The sequence below is a fragment of the Carcharhinus amblyrhynchos genome, chromosome 15 (assembly GCF_965287045.1).
Source record: "Carcharhinus amblyrhynchos chromosome 15, sCarAmb.v2.hapA, whole genome shotgun sequence".
Classification (NCBI taxonomy): domain Eukaryota; kingdom Metazoa; phylum Chordata; class Chondrichthyes; order Carcharhiniformes; family Carcharhinidae; genus Carcharhinus; species Carcharhinus amblyrhynchos.
In genome coordinates, this window is record NC_137338.1 from 60,613,214 (window position 1) to 60,632,282 (window position 19,069).

Consider the following 19,069-nt stretch of genomic DNA (forward strand, 5'->3'; position numbering starts at 1 on the left):
GCTAACACCTTACCCCCAACTCCATGCCCCCTAACCTTCTGAAGCAAACTTGTGTGCGGCACCAAAAGAGGGTTGGACATGCCAAAACAGGCCTAAAGAGGTCCTCCAAGTAGCTTCCTCTCCAGCAATTGGAATCTTGCTACAGGAAATACACAGGAGGCAAGAAGTCTTCTTCCTTCAGGAGACCGGTAACGGGAGCAGATAGCTGTGCCAGGCAATGCTAGGACCTGGATGCAATGTCATGACCTTGAACGGATGGCCACGGTCAGTGAATGCGTTATGAATGAATTGCATGGTCTTGCATGGCCTTCTGTTCAGCACCTTTACGCGCCAGCCAACAATCTCTACCAAGAATATCTGACACCCAACATTCATAGCACCAGCTCACCCTTGCACACTTTGCACAAACTGCCAGCCATTCAACCATGACTCGATTTTACAAACACAGCCACCAGATCAAACTAAAGTGCCCGTTTTAGGGATAGAGTTGGGGTCTGCACATAGTAAATCAAGGACGTGAGTGGCCCAAAGCCAGGGTATGAGGCAAGAGTAGTAATACAGGTACCAACCCTCTGGGGGAACATGGTCAAAAACAGGTTCTACTGCAGAGGGACTCAGCTGGAGATTCATTGCAGTGGCCTGCAGGAAAAAGGTTATGTCCACAGAAATGCATTGGTAAATCTGCTGGAACTTCTACAATCATTATGAAAGAGCGTGCAGGAGTCTTGGACAAACCCGGCACAGGGCTTTATACAAAGTTTATAACACACCTTTAGTTTGTGGAAATGGTGGCCATCTCCACGGAAACACTTGCAAACCTAATCTTGATGCAGTGTCGAACGGCTGATGTTTCAGCTTCCGTTACAGCAAAAGCAGAAGTCTCCTGATATTTGAATTTTGCAATAAAAGCTCAGACGAAGATTATAAAATCGCTGCTTGTAGCCATGCAGTTTGGTTCCATGCTGGTTCAGATTGTTCAGAGGGATTTACAGCAATCTATGCTCCTACAGATTATTAGAATTGCTGAAATAACGTCCAGAAGAGTGACATTGAGTGGATACAACACAAACCCTCTCAGATGGCAATATTCATACTCATACTCCTGTCACTTCTCCAGTCTCCCTGTTTGTTGCTTGTCCAGCCATACAAACCTGAACAGTTCTCGGCTACGCTGGGACTACGCAGTCCAAAGCCAGGTCCTCTAGGTCCAGAGCTGCTCAAAGCCATCCTGCAAGGTCATCCGTAGTCTTCCTCCCACTAAAAATTATAGTCTTCCACCAGCCATGCTGCGGTCACTGGGGTAGCACCATGAAGGAAAACGAGGACAGACAAAGCTATCTGCAAGATAGGCATGAGGGAAATGCACAAAGGTGAATAGTTCTGTCTGGTATGGAACACTGGATGGTTTTGACAAATGAGATTTTCAGTTATCTTCCACGGGCAAAGCTCCAGGGGCTGATGCTGAACTCATCACGCATGGGAAAGCAGCATCTACATGAACTTCTCCGTCTCTGCTGGTGGGGATTGCGCCTCGGAATATGTACAATGCAAGGATTTGTGAGCCTGTACAAGAACAAGACTGACTGCAATGATTGCACCAACTATCGAGGCATTTTGATGCTGAGAGTAATGGGAGATGTTTTTGCGCATGCTGTGCTTGTCAGGCTGTAGATCCTTGATGAACACATTTACACCAAATCCCAGTGTGGTTTCAAAACTGAAATATTCACAGTAGACATGATGTCCTCAGTTGAGGAGTTACAAGAGAAATGCTGGAGACCATTGTATATCGCCTTCATTAATTTCACTCAGACATTTGATCATACGGACAGAGGTAGTCTCTTTAAGCTGTTGGAGAAAATCATCTGCATTCCAAAGCTGTACTTTGTGATCACATGTTTCCACGACAACATGATGGGTAAGGTCAGCTCTGACTGTGCAACATCTTTGCCATTCACAGTGCGGTCAATCTGGGCTATGATCTGACACGAATATTCTCTGGCATATTCTTCCCTCTGCTGCTGACAGGCCTTTAGGTCACCTACAAAGCATGCCTAATTACATAGCAGAACTTTACAGAAAGCCGTTCAGCTGTTCTCACCTGAGATCCAATGTAAAGGTATATCAAGTCCTCATCAGAGAGTTGCTGTAAACTGACTGTGCCACACTAACGATCCTTACAGAGGAACACCTTCAACAGATAGACAGACTCTCTCATACATATAAACAGTTTGGTCTGAGCGTCAGGAAGACAAGTGTGACGGCCCAGGATGTCGTTATCAGTATTGACCATGTGACACTGGAAGTTGTTGATAGCTTCACATAATTCGGCTCCATAATCAACAGCAATCTGTCACTCGATGCTGACATCAACACAATCACAAAAAGAAACTGCAACTGTAATGTTCAAACTAAGCAAGAGAGTATGGAGCAAAAGCAAACCGACTAAAAACACCAAACTGGAGACTGATCTCAGTGCATTCCTCTGAAGTAGTGAGACGTGGACAACATACGCTCGACAGGAAAAGAAGACCGAACAGTTTCCACCTTCGCTGTCTTAGATATGTACCACTTGCATCTCTTGTCAGGACCAAGTCAGCAACTCAGAGGTCCCGGAGTGTATTAATTCCATCAGGATACACACGTTGCTAAGCCAAGAACATCTGTGCTGGTTTAACAGTAAACTAGTCACTGGATCATAACCTCCAGGGTGTCCATATCTCCACTACCTCCAGGCAAGATGTGAAGATACTGGACAAACTGGGAGATCTCTTTTTAAATAGTGACAGAGGGGCGAGGTCCTTCCCGCTGCAAACTGCATGCACAGTTCTCCATGTTTAAGAGGTGACGTGACCTGAAGGGGCGAAGTCAAAAGTGGCTGTCCTGCGTCAATTGAGCATAATACATTAACTAATGTTGTCATCTGCTTGGTCTTCACTCTTAATGTCTCGACTGTCACCTTTATTAATGCCTAAACTAACACCTGTTTGACGGAGGCCACATTAAATCTACATGCATGGCTTAGGAGCCATTTTAGTACCAAACCGTTACCCGTAGTGCTAAATCTGTGGCTGCTATAAAGCTATGCAGACTGTACCTTTAATCCTCATAGCCCTAATTTTAAAGCATAATACAGACAGAGTGAGGAACGCGGCGGTGTGGCATTTTTCCGGAAGGCTTTTGTCGTTTGGATCTTTACCTGTTGACCTGGGCTTCTTCAATAGGTCGGAATGTTTAAAATCCATCCCGAGATCCCAGATTCTATGCCAGCAGACGCAAAGTCCTTTATCCTTCGCTGCTTTGAGCCCGATCCCAGTAAGCGAGCCATAGCTGTGGAACTGCTTAAAGATCCCTTCCTCAGGAAGACTAATAGCAGCAAGAAGAATAAAATTGCCTTCAAAACAAGTGGTGAGACATAACACAAATAATCAAAATACCGTATTCTTTGGAGAAGGCAATATTGTGGCTATCTGATTACATACGATGCACGAGTCCCTGTTTAGATGGGACACAAGGAACACTGCAAAAATCAATGATTTTGACGTAGGATGAGGGGGAGTAGTGTTGAAATTTAGAGGTGGCACCAAAGTAGAACGTAAACTTAATTCTTCTGAATACCAGAGAGATGTTAAGAAAGAGGTTAAATAAGCTTAAAAATGGAAAGTGAATTTCAATGTTGGTGAGTTTAAGGTAATGCCTTTTGCTTAAGGAAAGAGCACTAATTATTACTCATAATCAAAGTGAGATTGTTGCTTTGGGGAGAAGAAGGATTTATAAGAACGGTTTTCCTGAACAGCTGAGGTTTAGAAAGCTGCTTGGAAAAAGCTAATGGAATTTTAAATGTTATCACGAGTAATATAACATAAAGTTACACGGTTGAGATGAATCCTTATAAACCTCAGATAGTGCATTCTGTGTGCAATTGGCCTCCAAACTATGTAGAGGATCATAAAGCTTTAGGGAGGGTCAAATGCAGATTTGCTAGGCTGCTGTCTGATAATGATAATATATCAATGAACAGAATTGGATCTTTTATCATCAGAGGCAATGGGGCATCATGCTAATTATAAAATGATGGAACAGGGTAGATAGAAGCAGTCTGTTTCTGGGTTAACAGTAGATGCACTTACTCACTAGTTTAAACACTCGTGTTGACGTCCACATCTTTTTTCTGTTCTCTAATAATCGGAAGAGCAGTTATCACCCACAATGGTTTAGTGGCAAATGTACGTTAATGGCGTTCCCTGGATTAATCGGATGTGCAAAACTTCAGGTAAGGTCCTGAGGTAACTGATCTCAGCAAGGGTTAGGTCCAGAAGAAGTTTGATCAGGGTTCCTATTCCTCATAACCTCCTCATAGTCTTGTGATGGGTGATAGGAGTAACATTTGTAGGTGTTGGTCACTACAAAGCCAGGCTTGATTCCTTGTCTGCAGTTAACGGTTGCTATGCAGGTTCACACCTGATACTTTGCCACTTTATAAAGACTCTATCCTCACAGGAAACTCTGCTCTAATGTGAATTTCTGATTTGAGGAAGAGTAAGTGAAGGAATTCAATCATCAGCTTTCAATCAAAAGAAAATCAAATAGCAATGCAAGTTGTGGACCTTGAGAGCAATGCTGCAACAAGTGGGAAGCTCTGTGATGCTCACTTTGACCAGCCCATACATTGGGTTGAGAAGCCAATTATGCATTTACACCATTACATAAGTATCCATGAAAGCATTGTACCTGAATATTTAGCCAAAATAAGGAAGTATTGAATTCCCCAGCATTGCTGAACACAAGAAAAAGGTTCAAAGAATAAAGATAGTGGACAATTTTCTATCCTCATGCTTCAAGGAGGTGACATATTTCAGAGCTCAAGGCACGTATTAACTACGCACTGCATATGTACATATATCCGATTGGTGCTCCTGCCATGTAAGACTAGTTGTGTGAGGTTGGAAAATCACCTTAAAGGTGAACTCAGATTTACAAAACAATGGCTGGAATTTTCCAAGCCTGCCCGCCACGAGGGGCGGATCGTGGGAAGATCTATAGACCTCGGGTGGGATTTTACGATATCGGGACGAATGAGGCTGTAAAATTCTGCCCAGTGAAATTAAATCTGACGTCCCACAATTGCGAGACTTCGCTTTCAGCAGAAAGTCTTGTTTGGTTGGACTGTGGTTCCTGGAATTGGACTTTGAGGTCCCTGCACGTGATTCAGTGCATTCCGTCAATTAAGATTAATAGTCTTAAGTTTGAGTGCACTGCCACACAGACGTCTTAAGTACTGGGAGTCAGGAATCCTGACCTCTGCACCTGATTGTCCAGTCTACACTCAGAAAACCGCCCTCAAGAAATTCAAGAGTAACGATAGAATAAAGATGGTAATTTTATCGTCCTGTGGTTTGCTGCCGTGAGCACAATCCGAGCATATCTTTTCCTATCATAGTCCAGAGTGAAAACCTGAGCAGCAACGGATGTGATCAAGGATCATTGTCCTCAGACTCCGATTTGAAACATGAGGCGTTCTTTGAGAGAAATGGGAAACCAAATTCAGAAAACCCGATCAGAGTCATCGGATCTCCTTTGCTGAGGTAAAAAAAAAATGTTTTCTTTCCTGTCTATAATATGCCTCTTTGTTGCTCCATTCTTCTGCTCTTTAATGAACAGTGCTGCTGGACAAAGTGAAATACGTGCCGCTCGCACAAGTTCAATGGACAAGTTAATTAGGTGAACTGTTCTCTTTAAAACGATTTAGAGCAGCCTGTTGAGTTGCATCAGTTACTTTCGTATGCTTGTTGCATCAAAACATTTAGTTTTACCAGAAATTTCATCAATGCTGCAGACATTCCCATTGCAGAATTACATACCATGAATTAATACTTTGAAATAGTGCATGACCACAGTCACAATACAGCACTAAGACTAAGATCCTGTGTACAAGAAGCCCACAGCTTTATTGCTTTAGACATCACCTGTCATTTTGTTTTTTGCAACTGATACATTGACCTCGATTTAACAGCAGGCTCGAGGGGCTATGTAGCCTACTTCTGTGTATATTTCCTACATTCACAATTTTTGTGTGACACGTCACTGACACATTTTTCTGATTTGTCAATGTTGCCAAGGATTTATTAGTGAAACTAAGGTGCTTCACAGGTTTGGAATCAGATCTGTACGGTGGCACAGTGGTTAGCACTGCTGCCTCACAGTGCCAGGGACCCAGTTTTGATTCCAGCCCAGGGTGACCGTGTGGAGTTTGCACATTCTAATCATGTCTGCGTGGGTTTCCTCCGGGCGCTCTGGTTTCCACCTACAGTCCAAAGATGTGCAGGCTAGGTAGATTGGCTACAATAAATTGCCCCTGAGTGTCCAAAGTTAAATTACGGGGATAGGGTAGGGGAGGGGGTGGGCTTGGATAAGATGCTGTGTCAGACAGATGTGAGCCTGCATAGCAACAATTAATTTTAGACAAGGAATCAAGCCTAGCTTTGTAATTACCCAACATCTACAAATGTTACTGTGTGGACCCAGATGAGAATGAAGTTGTTTTTTTGGTCACCCGGTGATACACACTATAAGCTTGCCAATTCTAGCCTCTTGTCCATTCCATGCTTTCTTTGTTCTAACGTTGCTTTCAGCTGTCTAGGCCCTTGGCTCTGGAATTCTTTCCTCAAACCTCTTCATCTCTCCACTTCTCTTTCTACCTTTTAAGATGAAGTTTCAAACCTATCTGTCCAACCAAAGCTTTGATCAGCCATCCAACGATCCGCCACTTTGGCTAGATGTGAGTTTTCCGAATAATAGAGTATCTACAGAGCAGAAGGAAGCCATTCGGCCCATCAAATCTGCACCAACTCTCTAACAGAACAGCTTACCCAAGCCCACCCCTTTCCCCTAGCCTATCCCCGTAATTTACCTTGGGACGTCTTGACACACTTAAGAGGCAATTTATCATAGCCAATCCACCTAACCTGCACATCTTTGGACTTTGGGAGGAAACCAGAGCACCCGGAGGAAATCCACGCAGACGTGATTAGAATGTGCAAACTCCACACAGTCACCCCGGGCTGGAATCAAACCTGGATCCCTGGCGCTGCGCGGCAACAGCGCTAACCACTGTGCCACCGTGCAGATCTGATTCCCCACCTGTGAAGCACCTCGGGAACTTTAGCTACGTTAACAGTGCTGTATAAATGTACGTGATGAGAGGTCACATGACACCAGGTTATAGTCCAACAGGTTTATTTGAAATCACAAGCTTTTGGAGTGTTGCTCCTTCATCAGGTGTTGACGTGCTTATCTTTGAAAGAATCTCCTTTTGTGAAATGATACATGCGGACCCAGCATTACTGGCCGTATCATCATTCACAATCAAATAAGTACATAAATACTGGGCAACACAACAGCTCAGGGACTATCACCGATTGCTGTGCAGATTTGGGCCGGTGTCTGTGGGAGTTTGCGCATTCTCCCCTTGCTTGCGTGGGCTTTCTCCGGGTGCTCCGGTTTCCTCCCGCACCCCAAAGATGTGCTCTTAGGCCGATAGGTGTAATAAATCGTCCCTAAATTAGTCTCCCCTCGATCTGGTTTACAACGTGGAGTGCCATAAGAGTAGACAAGGGTCACGGGTGGAGAGGGGACTCTCAACGTTAAAACGGCGGCATGGGCTCGTTGGGCCGAAGGGCCTGTTTCCCGTGCTGTGTTGTTCTTTGTTCTTTGTATAATTCAGAATTAAGAAATTATTTCCAAAATGTACTATCTGGCTGATAATTTCTAAAATTGCTTGCTCTAATCCCCTTACTGTTACTGACACAGTGTCCCTGATGTATCTTCATCCACTGACGATCGAAGCAGTCCAGTTTCCTCTGATGAGGTAGATGCGGACCTCTTCCTGTTAAAGAAAGACAGCGAGCACAGATCCATTCTCTACAAAATCTTGAAGACGGACCAAGATCAGGTTGTTTCCAATCTGTTGGAAAGTCTGGCACAGGTAAGTGGGCTCTTCCACGTGTGCTGTGGCTGTATAAATGAACTTCCAATTCTGTTACAAGTGATGCACGATGAATAATTTCCCCTCTGAAAGTTGGATGAAATGTTTTTGCTGATTTCAGTGAGGTTCAGAAAATCACTACTGCCAAGAGCCTTCACCCCTAATGCGAAGCATTGACTCAATTGGTACTTTTCCTCAATATGAACTATACTGATCACCTTGAATGATGTCAGTGCTGAAAATTGTAACACTTTTTTCCTTTTAGCCTATGCAGTACTTACATCAAGCAGTTCCAGATCGGAAACATACTGGTGAGCATAGCAAAGCTTGCTCTACTCCTCCTTAGCAATGTTTCTTAGCTTCTGGAGAACAGGAACACACATTTTATTCCCTGCTGCATCCGTTACATCTATAAATGACCATTAGTAGCGGTTGTTTGTATTGTACAATCACAACTAATTGCGTCTCGATTAATGAAAGCAAAACACTGCAAAAGCTGGAAATCTAAAATAAAAAACAGAAAGTGCTGGATAAATTCAGCCGGTCTGGCGGCATCTGTGGAGAGAAACAGAGTGAACGTTTCCATTGAGAACGATTCCTTTACAGAACTACTAACTGTCCTGTCATCCTCGTGTGCTAACAGTTCAGATTGAATTTGAATATAACTTTAAGAAATGAGACTGTCACTCATCTGAAGGAGCAGAAATCCGAAAGCTCGTAATTCAAAATAAACCTGTGGACTTCTTACTGTGCCACCCCAGTCCAACATCTGCATCTCCACATTAAGAATGAGAGATCAGTATCTAAGCCATTATCCAACCATCCGTACGTGTATTTTTTAAATCGCTGTGTCCTCACTAAAATTATGTTATCCGTCTCTATTTTCACTGACGTTTTGACTTTCCAGATAACCTGTGTTGTGTTTTACATTTCCCTTTATTCACCTGTTAGTTGTTCTTCACGTTAAGTCACACCCATCCCAGTTTTCCACAAATAGAGTAATTGGATGTTTATTTTCCAGGGTCACGAGGACCTTAAGCTGTCAGTTGACCAGGTCAAGGAGATTATTGGTACTTTGCGGGATTTTGTTCGCTCCCCGGAGCAGAGAGTGATGGCTAACACCATCTCCAAACTCAAACTGGACCTGGATTTTGACAGGATCTCCATAAACCAGTTTCAGTCGGTTCTGTTTGGGTTCCAGGATGCGGTAAGTCCTCCGGCAACGGAGTAACGTGAAGCGTGAGGTCAAAATTGCTGATACCCACATTCGAGGGGCTCATTGCTTGGGGTTAACTGGAAGTGTAATTAATTAAATAACACTGAGGGAGGAGAGCCTCACCTCCAAAATGATTAGCTGAAATTGATCATGAACATTGTATTTGAAATGTAAGTGAAGTACGGAAAGGATTTTGAATCGCTGAAAACCCAGCAAGGCAGGTTCTCACCCTTTGCTCGCTCACAATATACAGAGTTCATTCTTAAACCCCAAAGAGTTTCTTGAACTGAATTATTTTCTTTATCTCTTTTATTTCTATGGGTCTTTCTCACCAAGGATTCATCCCTGCCTTTTTTCACCTCAGTTCTGAACACTTGGTATCTTTTTCAGAGATTTTTCACGTCTCACGTTCTAAGTGGGCACACAGCGGTTAGCACTGCTGCCTCGCAGCGCCAGGGACCCGGATTCAATTCCCAGCTTGGGTCACTGTCTTTGTGGAGTCTGCATGTTCTTTTCGTGTCTGCGCGGGTTTCCTCCCACAGTTCGAAAGACTCGGTGGTTAGGTACGTTGGCCGTGCTAAATGCTCCCTCGGCGTATCCAAACAGGCACCGGAGCGTGATGAGGAGGGGATTTTCACAGTAACTTCATTGCAGTGCTAATGTAAGCACATTAGTAATGTGATACTAATAAATAAATTTTTTTAAGAAGTGATTTCCACTACTTCTCATTGATCTTATCAGATGAGCAGAGGCTACGCAGCACATTAAGAGTTTGCGGTAGAGACGCATTGGCAATACTAGATGCGGGAAGTAAAGGAGACAAATGGTCAAAACTGTAAATGAGAACAGAAAGAATACGAGATGTGAAAAATCTCTGAAAACGGAAAATAACTCGGTTCAAGAAATTCTTTGTAGATTAAGAATGAACTCAGTTTATTGTGAGCGAGCAAAGGGTGAGAATAAAACAACAATGTGAAGAAGGAAGCATGTCTGCTAGCAGAGATGCAATTCTTGATTAAGGAGATGTAACGGCTCACACTATAACTAAAAATGTAACGGTGCTAACTGGAGAATTGACCTAGTTAGCAAGAGCGACGAGAAAGAAACAATGTCGGAAGAAATGGAACAGGCAGTGAAGCAAGGAAAAAGCAAGAAGCTGAGCACAAATGAAGATGGGAAGTTTGGGTGTGGGGAGGAGGAGGCTGGAGAGGCAACAGAGTCTCACTTGGCAGATGGAGGCAAATGGTGGAAGCTGAGGAGAGGGTTAAAAAAGTGAACAAAAACAAAAAGGCAGCAAAGACTTGGCTGTGAACTGGCATGCGAAAAGGGAGAATTCTAATTGGTTAGTGGAACAGGAAGGATGATTGGAAGAGTTGATATAAAGACTATAATTATAAACATAAAGGACAGAATCTTTCGAGAATTTGGCAGATGTCAGTCGTTATGTCTTTCAGTCGCAGTCCAGTAATAAAAGATAATGCTTCTTCACAAACTCACTTCATTCTCTTTTACAACTCCACATACACACCTAACAACCAGTGCCACCTGTAAGCCCCTTATATATCCCGTGAGTACGTAGAACATAGAACACTACAGCACAAACAGGCCCTTCGGCCCACAAGTTGCGCCAATCACATCAATACCTACCAATCCATAGACCTATCTATAACCCCCAATCCCATTAAATCCCATATACTCATCCAGAAGTCTTTTAAAAGACCCCAGCGAGTTTGCCTCCACCACCACCGACGGCAGCCGATTCCATTCACTCACCACCCTCTGAGTGAAAAACTTACCCCTAACATCACTTCTGTACTTTCCTCCCCGCACCTTAAATCTGTGTCCTCTCGTAGCGACCATTTCAACCCGGGGAAATAGCCTCTGAGAATCCACCCTATCTATTGCCCCCAACATTTTATAAACCTCTATCAGGTCGCCTCTCAACCTTCGTCTCTCCAGGGAGAAGAGTCCCAGCTCCCTCAACCTATCTTCATAAGGCATGCCTCTCAATCCAGGCAACATCCTTGTAAATCTCCTCTGTACCCTTTCAATAGCTTCTACGTCCTTCCTACAGTGAGGCGACCAGAACTGTGCACAGTACTCCAAGTGGGGCCTGACAAGGGTCTTATAAAGTTGCAGCATTACCTCCCGACTCCTAAACTCAATCCCTCGATTAACGAAGGCCAGTACACCATACGCCTTCTTGACCACATCCTCCACCTGCGAGGCCGATTTAAGAGTCCTATGGACCCGGACCCCAAGATCCTTCTGCTCTTCAACACTGCTAAGACTCCTGCCTTTGATAGTGTACTCGTTCATCCCATTGGTCCTGCTAAAATGGACCACTACACATTTATCCGCGTTGAAGTCCATCTGCCACTTCTCCGCCCAGTCCTGCATCCTATTTACGTCCTGCTGCAACTTCTGACTTCCTTCCAGACCATCCACAACACCACCGACCTTCGTGTCATCAGCGAACTTACTTACCCATCCCTCCACTTCCTCATCTAGGTCATTTACGAAAATGACAAACAGCAAGGGTCCTAGAACAGATCCCTGGGGCACTCCACTGGTGGCCGACCTCCATGCAGAAAAAGACCCATCCACAACCACTCTCTGCCTTCTGCAGGCAAGCCAGTTTTGGATCCCATGCCCTCTCAGCTTCTCAGTCTTGCACGGGGGACCTTATCAAACGCCTTGCTGAAGTCCACGTACACCACATCCAGCGCTGTTCCTTCGTCAACGTGTTCAGTCACATTTTCGAAGAACTCAACTCGGCTCGTAAGGCACGACCTGCCCTTGACAAAACCATGCTGACTATTTCTGATCGTGCCAAACCTCTCCGAATGCTCGTAAATCTTGTCCCTCAGAAGCCTCTCCATCAGCTTACCAACCACTGAGGTCAGACTCACCGGTCGGTAATTTCCCGGGCTATCCCTGTTCCCTTTCTTGAAAATAGGAACCACATCCGCAATCCTCCGGAACCTCTCCCATCTCCATCGACGACGCAAAGATCATCGCCAGGGGCTCTGCAATCTCTTCCCTCACCTCCCACAGCAACCTGGGGTACATCCCATCCGGTCCCGGCGACTTATCTATCTTGATAGAATTCAAAAGTTCTAACACATCCTCCTCCTTAATATCCACATACTCAATCTTTTCCATTTGCTGCAAACCTGTAGCAAAATCTCCCAGATCAGTTTCCACCGTGAATACTGAGGCAAAGTACTCATTAAGCCCCTCTGCCATTTCTTCTGGTTCCACACAGACCTTTCCCCCTTCACCTTTTATAGGTCCTATCCCTTCTCTTCTCATCCTTTTACTTTTCACATATTTATAGAAGGCCTTGGGATTCTCCTTAATCTTACCCGCCAAGGCCTTCTCATGACCCCTTCTGGCTCTCCTAATTTCCCTTTTAAGCTCCTTTCTACAATCCTTATACTCCTCTAGATCCTTACCATCTCCTAGCTCCCTGAACCTTTTGTACACCTTCCTTTTCCTCCTGACTAGGTTCACCACAGCCTTCGTGCACCACAGTTCCCGCGACGTACCAAAACCTCCTTGTCTCATCGGAACGTTGTCGTGCAGAGCTCCAGACAAACATTCCTTGAATATCCGCCACCTTCCTTCTGTACTTTTCCCCAAGAACGCCTCCTTCCAGTTTATTTGTCCAATTAACTTCCTGACGTCTTCGTATTTCCCCTTACTCCAGACGAACACCTTCCTAGCCTGCCTGATCCTATCTCGTTCCAATGCAATTGTGAAGGAGATAGAATTATGATCACCATTCCCAAGATGCTCTCCTACCGAGAGATCCGTCACCTGTCCTGGTTCATTCGCCAGCACCAGGTCAAGTACAGCCTCTCCTCTCGTAGGCTTATCCACGTACTGTGTCAGGAAACCCTCCTGAACACACCTAACAAACTCCTCCCCGTCCAAACCCCTTACCCTTGGGATATTCCAATCGACGTTTGGGAAATTGAAGTCCCCCATCACGACAACTCTGTTATTACTACATCTCTCTAGGATCTGTTTCCCTATCTGCACCTCAACTTCCCTGTCACTATTGGGCGGCCTATAGAATACACCCAGCAAAGTTTTCGACCCTTTGCTGTCCCTAACTTCCACCCACAGAGACTCCATAGACAGTCCCTCCACGGCATCCTCCTTCTCTGCAGCCATGACACTGTCCCTGATCAACAGTGCCACTCCACCACCTCTTTTTGCCTCCCTCCCTGTCCTTCCTGAAGCATCTGAATCCTGGCACCTGAAGTACCCAGTCCTGTCCCTGAGACATCCAAGTCTCCGTAATGTACTAGTAAACGATTAACTTACAAATTAGGTACTGGTAAACAATTAACATACAAATTAGGTCTGAAACGGAAGATTGCAGTTAACCCGTTCCTAACATCAGTTTGGATTGGAAAAACTAGCGTGCAACTCTCTACCTTCTCTGGCCAGTTCTATCTGCAGATTTTGTGATTTTAATTGCAAAAAAATAGTGGGCGTGCTTTACGCCGTCAGTTTGGCAAGGCAGGAGGATCCTGAGAGCTGTGAACCAACTCCACTGAGACCAGGGCATCATTTTTAAAGAGCATCCTGATCACTGGAAAAATAATTAATCTCCCCCTGCACCCTCCTGCCTCCACAGAGATATCTGGGCCAAGGGGCGTTGCCAGGCCACTGCCGGCCGTGTCCCTCTCCCCTGGGGAATACAGTGACCTTTGCGCCCCTGGGAATATCCCCTCAATGTCACATGGGTGATGTGCAAATTTAGCGAGGGGAGAAGATCTGGTGAGAGGGATGTTTAATTATATTAAAATTTATGTAAATTATTGCAAATCACCCATGGTGAGCAAGTGAACCTGATTATGCGAGGGTGGCAAAACCGTGATCTCGTCTTGCGGGTGGAGAGTACGGACTCAAGATCCTGCCCAGAGAGAGTATAGTTTGAATAAGATGCAGGAATCTTTGCACATGTTAAAAAAAAATCAAAAAAAGAAGGTATAGTAATTCAGTTACACATTGTTTCAAACAAAAAGCAGGTTAACAATTCAGGTATTAGCATTTGTCTCCATTGTCAGCTAGAACTCTCAAAACTTAAGCTGCCCTTTGTATCGATGCCGCACAGTCGACTTTTAAAAAATTATTTCTTGAGACGTGGGTGTCATTTGCTAGCAGTGAGAACAAAACTAAATTAAATTCACCTTCAGATGGTGGATTTGAGGGCTTATTTTCGTTCATACAATCGGATAAGGATTTCCACAGAAGATATAACTCTTCATTTGTTTTGGTATGGTTTAGGTTAATCAGGTTCTGCGACACCATCACATCAAGCCCCATTGGATGTTTGCAATGGATAATATTATCCGCCGTTCAGTACAAGCTGCTGTCACCATTTTAATACCAGGTACACAATTCTCCAACTCTTCTCATTTCAGGCTCGAGTGTTTTTTTTTTGAGACATTTAGTTGCTTAAAAAAAGTTAGAAACAAAGTTGGACCAGTAATTGATAAATCCTCTTAATTGCCTTTAATTAGATTCAAACTTCATGCTAATTTAGATCAGCATTCAACAGATAATTTACAATACTTGGACCAACGGGCCTGCTCCTTACACTGCAAGAATCATTTTCTGCAAAAAAAAAGCTAAATACTGTGAACGTTGGAAATCAGAAATAAAAATAAAGCGTTGGAAATACTCAGCGGATCTGGCAGCATCTGCGGGGAGAGAAACAGAGTTCACGTTTTGGCTCTGAAATGACTCATCAGACCTAATTTGGAATTGAATCCTGTGTTGTTCAATCTTGAGACTTGTCATTGATGAAACTACACGTGCGCAATCAGACAGGGTGACAGCATCAATGGACGGACTTCTGAAATTGGATGTGCAAGCTTCCCAATGCAAGATGTTTCCCAACTCAGAAAGGACCCACTAAATTACTAGAGGCCTGGATGCCAATAGAGATGAGGCATACCAGCTTCCAGATGGGTAGGTCAGTCCCTCTAGGGAGCTGTCCAGGTAAGCAAAGCCACTGGCACTCACGAAATAAAGGTTTACAAAAAATTAAATTGTTATCCTTGTAAAGCGTCCGAGGGGAATTGGACAGGGGCTAGGAGGGGATATTGGAAAGCCCCATCCTGATTGTGGACAGCCATGAGATATCTTGGCCACGTGGAGCCAGTGGGCTCTGGAGACGCATCTGTAATTGGCACGGCCATCCATCAGTCTTGCTGTACGCACAGGTGATAACCACAAGCAACATATTTTGCTGTTTGTGTTGAACTTAGTTTCTTATTTGGTCTTTCCCGCAAGTTGAAAAGTATACAATTTGATCAGGGGCCTAATCAAACCTCCTATCCCCATGTCCATCGTCAATGAAAAGTACAAATCGTTGAAATTAGCTACTGAAGACATTACGACTCGGCTCTTTTTGATAGGCCTAAACGTAAAGGCCGTGAAAACCGGTTGGCCGCAATCAGGACAGTTACATTAAGATTGAATCCACCGATGCTCTCAAGTGCTGACTCCACCTGTGCATACAGCAAAACTGATGGACGGCCACGCCAATTACAGGTGCATCTCTCGGGCTCGTCGGCTCCAGGATATCTGGTCGCTGTCCACAATCGGGACGGGGGTGTCCAGTGTCTCCTCCAAGCCCCTCGTCCAATTTCCCCTAGCCCCTTTATAAGAATAACAACTTAATTTTTTTTAAAAACCTGTATTTCTTGAGTGGAAGTAGCTCTGCTTACCTGGACAGCTTCCTAGTGGGACTGATCTACTCATATGGAACAGGGTATGTCTCATCTCTATTGGCATCCAGGCTTCTAGTAATTTAGTAGGTTCTTTCTGAGTCGGCAAACATCTCGCATCGGGGAGCTTGCTACCGCTCAGCATCATTGGCCTACTGATGTGCAAAATACAGCTGCTCCATCAAGCGTTTCCCATAGCATAATGGCTAACTAATTATGACTTAATACTTACTATCTAATCTCAACCGACTCCCCACTCCACACCAACAATCCCCTCCAAATCTCAAATGTGCAGAAAATCATGAAAAACATTAAATATATAGCAGTTGATCTTCAAAATCATATTTTTTTAGAAAACCACAGCTCTTAGATTCATTGTTTAATGCTTAGGTACTAATATTGCGATGGCTCTTTGGCTATTTATTTCAGAGTTGCGTTCTCACTTTGGTCCTGCCTCTGAGGGTGAAGGGCCAGGCAGGGATATGGATGAGCTGGAAGAGCTGGAAGACCTTGAAGGGCAACCTGTCAGTAAGGAGCCTCCCATTATCTCCAGAGTGAGCACCTTCAGTTCAGTCACATCGCAAGACTTCCAACACCTACAGAGCCCTCTGAGTGTGCGGCTGAGCGAACTGAGACTGGAGACAAACAGGTATGGAGCATTTGTCCATCTTGAGTTTCAAGATAGAAACTCAGTGCTGGGTGCCATCTTCAAAAACTTCTACAAAATTACTGTAAGGTGGAACTCTGGCGTCTCTGCGTCGGAAGGTCGTGAGCTCAGATCCCACCTAGCACTTCAGTCTTCCACCGAAGGAACGTTGTGCTATCTTTCAGACGAGACGTTAAACCGAGGCACTGTTTTTTCGACGGATGCTACAAATCGTAGAATCCCTACAGTGCGGAAGGAGGTCATTCAGCCCATCAAGTCTGCACTGACTCCGAAAGAGCACCTTACCCAGTAACACCACCCCCACCCCCCCCCCCCTTTCCCATAGCCCATGCATTTACCCTGCTAATCCCCCTAACTAACATCTTGGGACACCAAGGGGAAATTTAGCATAGACAAGCCACCTAACTTGCACATCTTTGGACTGTGAGAGAAACCTGGAGCCCCCGGAGGAAACCCACGCAGACATGAGGAGAACGTACAAACTCCAGACAGACAGTCACCAAAGGCCAGAATTGAATCCGGGTCCCTGATGCTCTGAGGCAGCCGTGCCAACTACTGTGCTGCTGTGCCCCCCGTGGTTCTTCCTTGTAGAAGGACAGGAGTTCCCCCAGTGTCCTAGCCAATATCGATTTATCCCCCAACCAACATCTAAAGCGAACGGTGCAGTAATTTATTTCATTGACCGTAAGGCACACTGGGGCTATCTTGAAATTGTGGCACACACTTTCATGTAATTTAGCTACGGAGAGTTTAGGTTACAGATAACCGAACGCAGACACTTACTTAGCACACCTCGATAAATCTTGAGGATAATCCCATATCGTTGCACTTACAAAGTCTATATTATAAACAAAGGGACTGTAGAATAAATTCAAAATTGCTATCTCATTTCAGTATTCCAAGCTGGTAGGACTTCAATCCTATTGTTTATTATGTAATTTGAACCCATTACCTGATAAGTCAAACTCCAGAATAAAGTTCCGTATATCCGATACTGTGAATAAGAAAATTCAAAAACTCTGTTGTACGTAATTGTAAGGGTTTATAATGAAGTTGACTCGTGCCATCTAACTTCCTTACGTTAGAACAGTGATTACTTTGAAAAGTACTTCATTGACCGTTAAAGCACCTCGGAACACCCTGAGGTCACGAAATGAACCATGTGAATGCAAATTAATATTTCGAGTTGAGCTGTGAAATGATCTCATTTTACCCCTGCAGGCTTTTGGAAGACTTGATCCTGAAGGAAGAAGAGCATCAGAAGCTCCTCCAACAAACAATTGCACAGGTACAGCAGGACATGTACCACCTCCAGTCAAAATCCAAAACGACAGGTAATTCAATAAACCGAGAGTGAAGCTACTAGACCAGCACCACTCACAAAATTGTCCATTGCAGTTCATCCTCCTCATCTTGATCCTTTACTTTGCGCTGAAGGGAACAGCAGGTGAAACATTCATCCGTACTCTCTCGACACACTGTTTAGCCACTTTTGCTCATTGAAATACACCTTCCGCATCTGTTCAAGGATTCGTTTAAAGAACTGGTTTAATAACGTTTCTTCATCTATTCTGACTATTGTATTTGCTCACTTCTGTAAAACCTCGACTGAGAACGAATAATCGCTGCACTGCTTGTGTCCTCCATTCCCAGGTATCTCCGTTCCATCAGTGTCACAGCCTCCCATACGTGACAGCGTGGATCACGAGCTCACTGACTGGCTGCAAGAACAAGGAGTAGACCCAGTTACAATAAACAGGGTAATGCACGGGATCTGGAATACAAAACTGATTAACAACTACTCGTTATTGATTACTCCCACTGAAGGCGTATTGCTGAGTTTGGTATATGTTCCTTGAAATTAAACCAGAGAGGAACAATTTAATGCATTAATAATTATTCTTTTTGTTTTTCTTAATTTATTTGCTCTATTTTCTCTCTTATCTTTCTGCATTGTTCTTCACTCCAGTTCCACTCTTTATTTATGTTCTCCCTTCCTTCTCTCTCATCTCTCCCTCTTTATTGCACCTCTCTCTGCTCTCTCTCTCTTTCTATCCCTTCCTCTCTCTCTGTCTCCCCACACAACCTCTTCATTCAGATTTCTCTCTTGTCACGAATCACGCTGAGGGCATCTCAACAGGAGACCCCAGTTTGTGGTGGTTTATATTATTATTTATTGAAACGATGTGAGGAGTTACATGAAATCACCTGTGAAATATGCAACCTGGTTATAAATGAAAGAAAAGACAAATATACACGAACACGAATATAATTCTAAAAGACACGTAAACACCAAAGTAATACACACGCACACTGTTTTATGTAGATATTACCACCCCTCGCTCCAAACTTTTTCCCTGGCACCTGAAATCAGTGAAACTACCCTGTTCCCAAACAATATCCACCTCAAACAAATCTGTAAGGTAAATCCAGCTTACAGTTACCACACA

At 44.2% G+C, this 19,069-nt stretch overlaps 1 protein-coding gene across 1 annotated transcript in view; it reads left to right on the forward strand.

The window, feature by feature from the left end:
* Positions 1-19,069, forward strand: part of map3k15 (mitogen-activated protein kinase kinase kinase 15) — a 124,228-nt gene that overhangs the window by 87,125 nt on the left and 18,034 nt on the right. The window contains exons 19-26 of the mRNA XM_080204027.1: positions 3,225-3,408; positions 5,441-5,585; positions 7,810-7,984; positions 9,006-9,191; positions 14,505-14,610; positions 16,382-16,601; positions 17,841-17,953; positions 18,273-18,379. Of these exons, the coding sequence (XP_080060153.1) occupies positions 3,225-3,408; positions 5,441-5,585; positions 7,810-7,984; positions 9,006-9,191; positions 14,505-14,610; positions 16,382-16,601; positions 17,841-17,953; positions 18,273-18,379 (1,236 nt within the window). The remainder of the gene's footprint in view (positions 1-3,224; positions 3,409-5,440; positions 5,586-7,809; positions 7,985-9,005; positions 9,192-14,504; positions 14,611-16,381; positions 16,602-17,840; positions 17,954-18,272; positions 18,380-19,069) is intronic.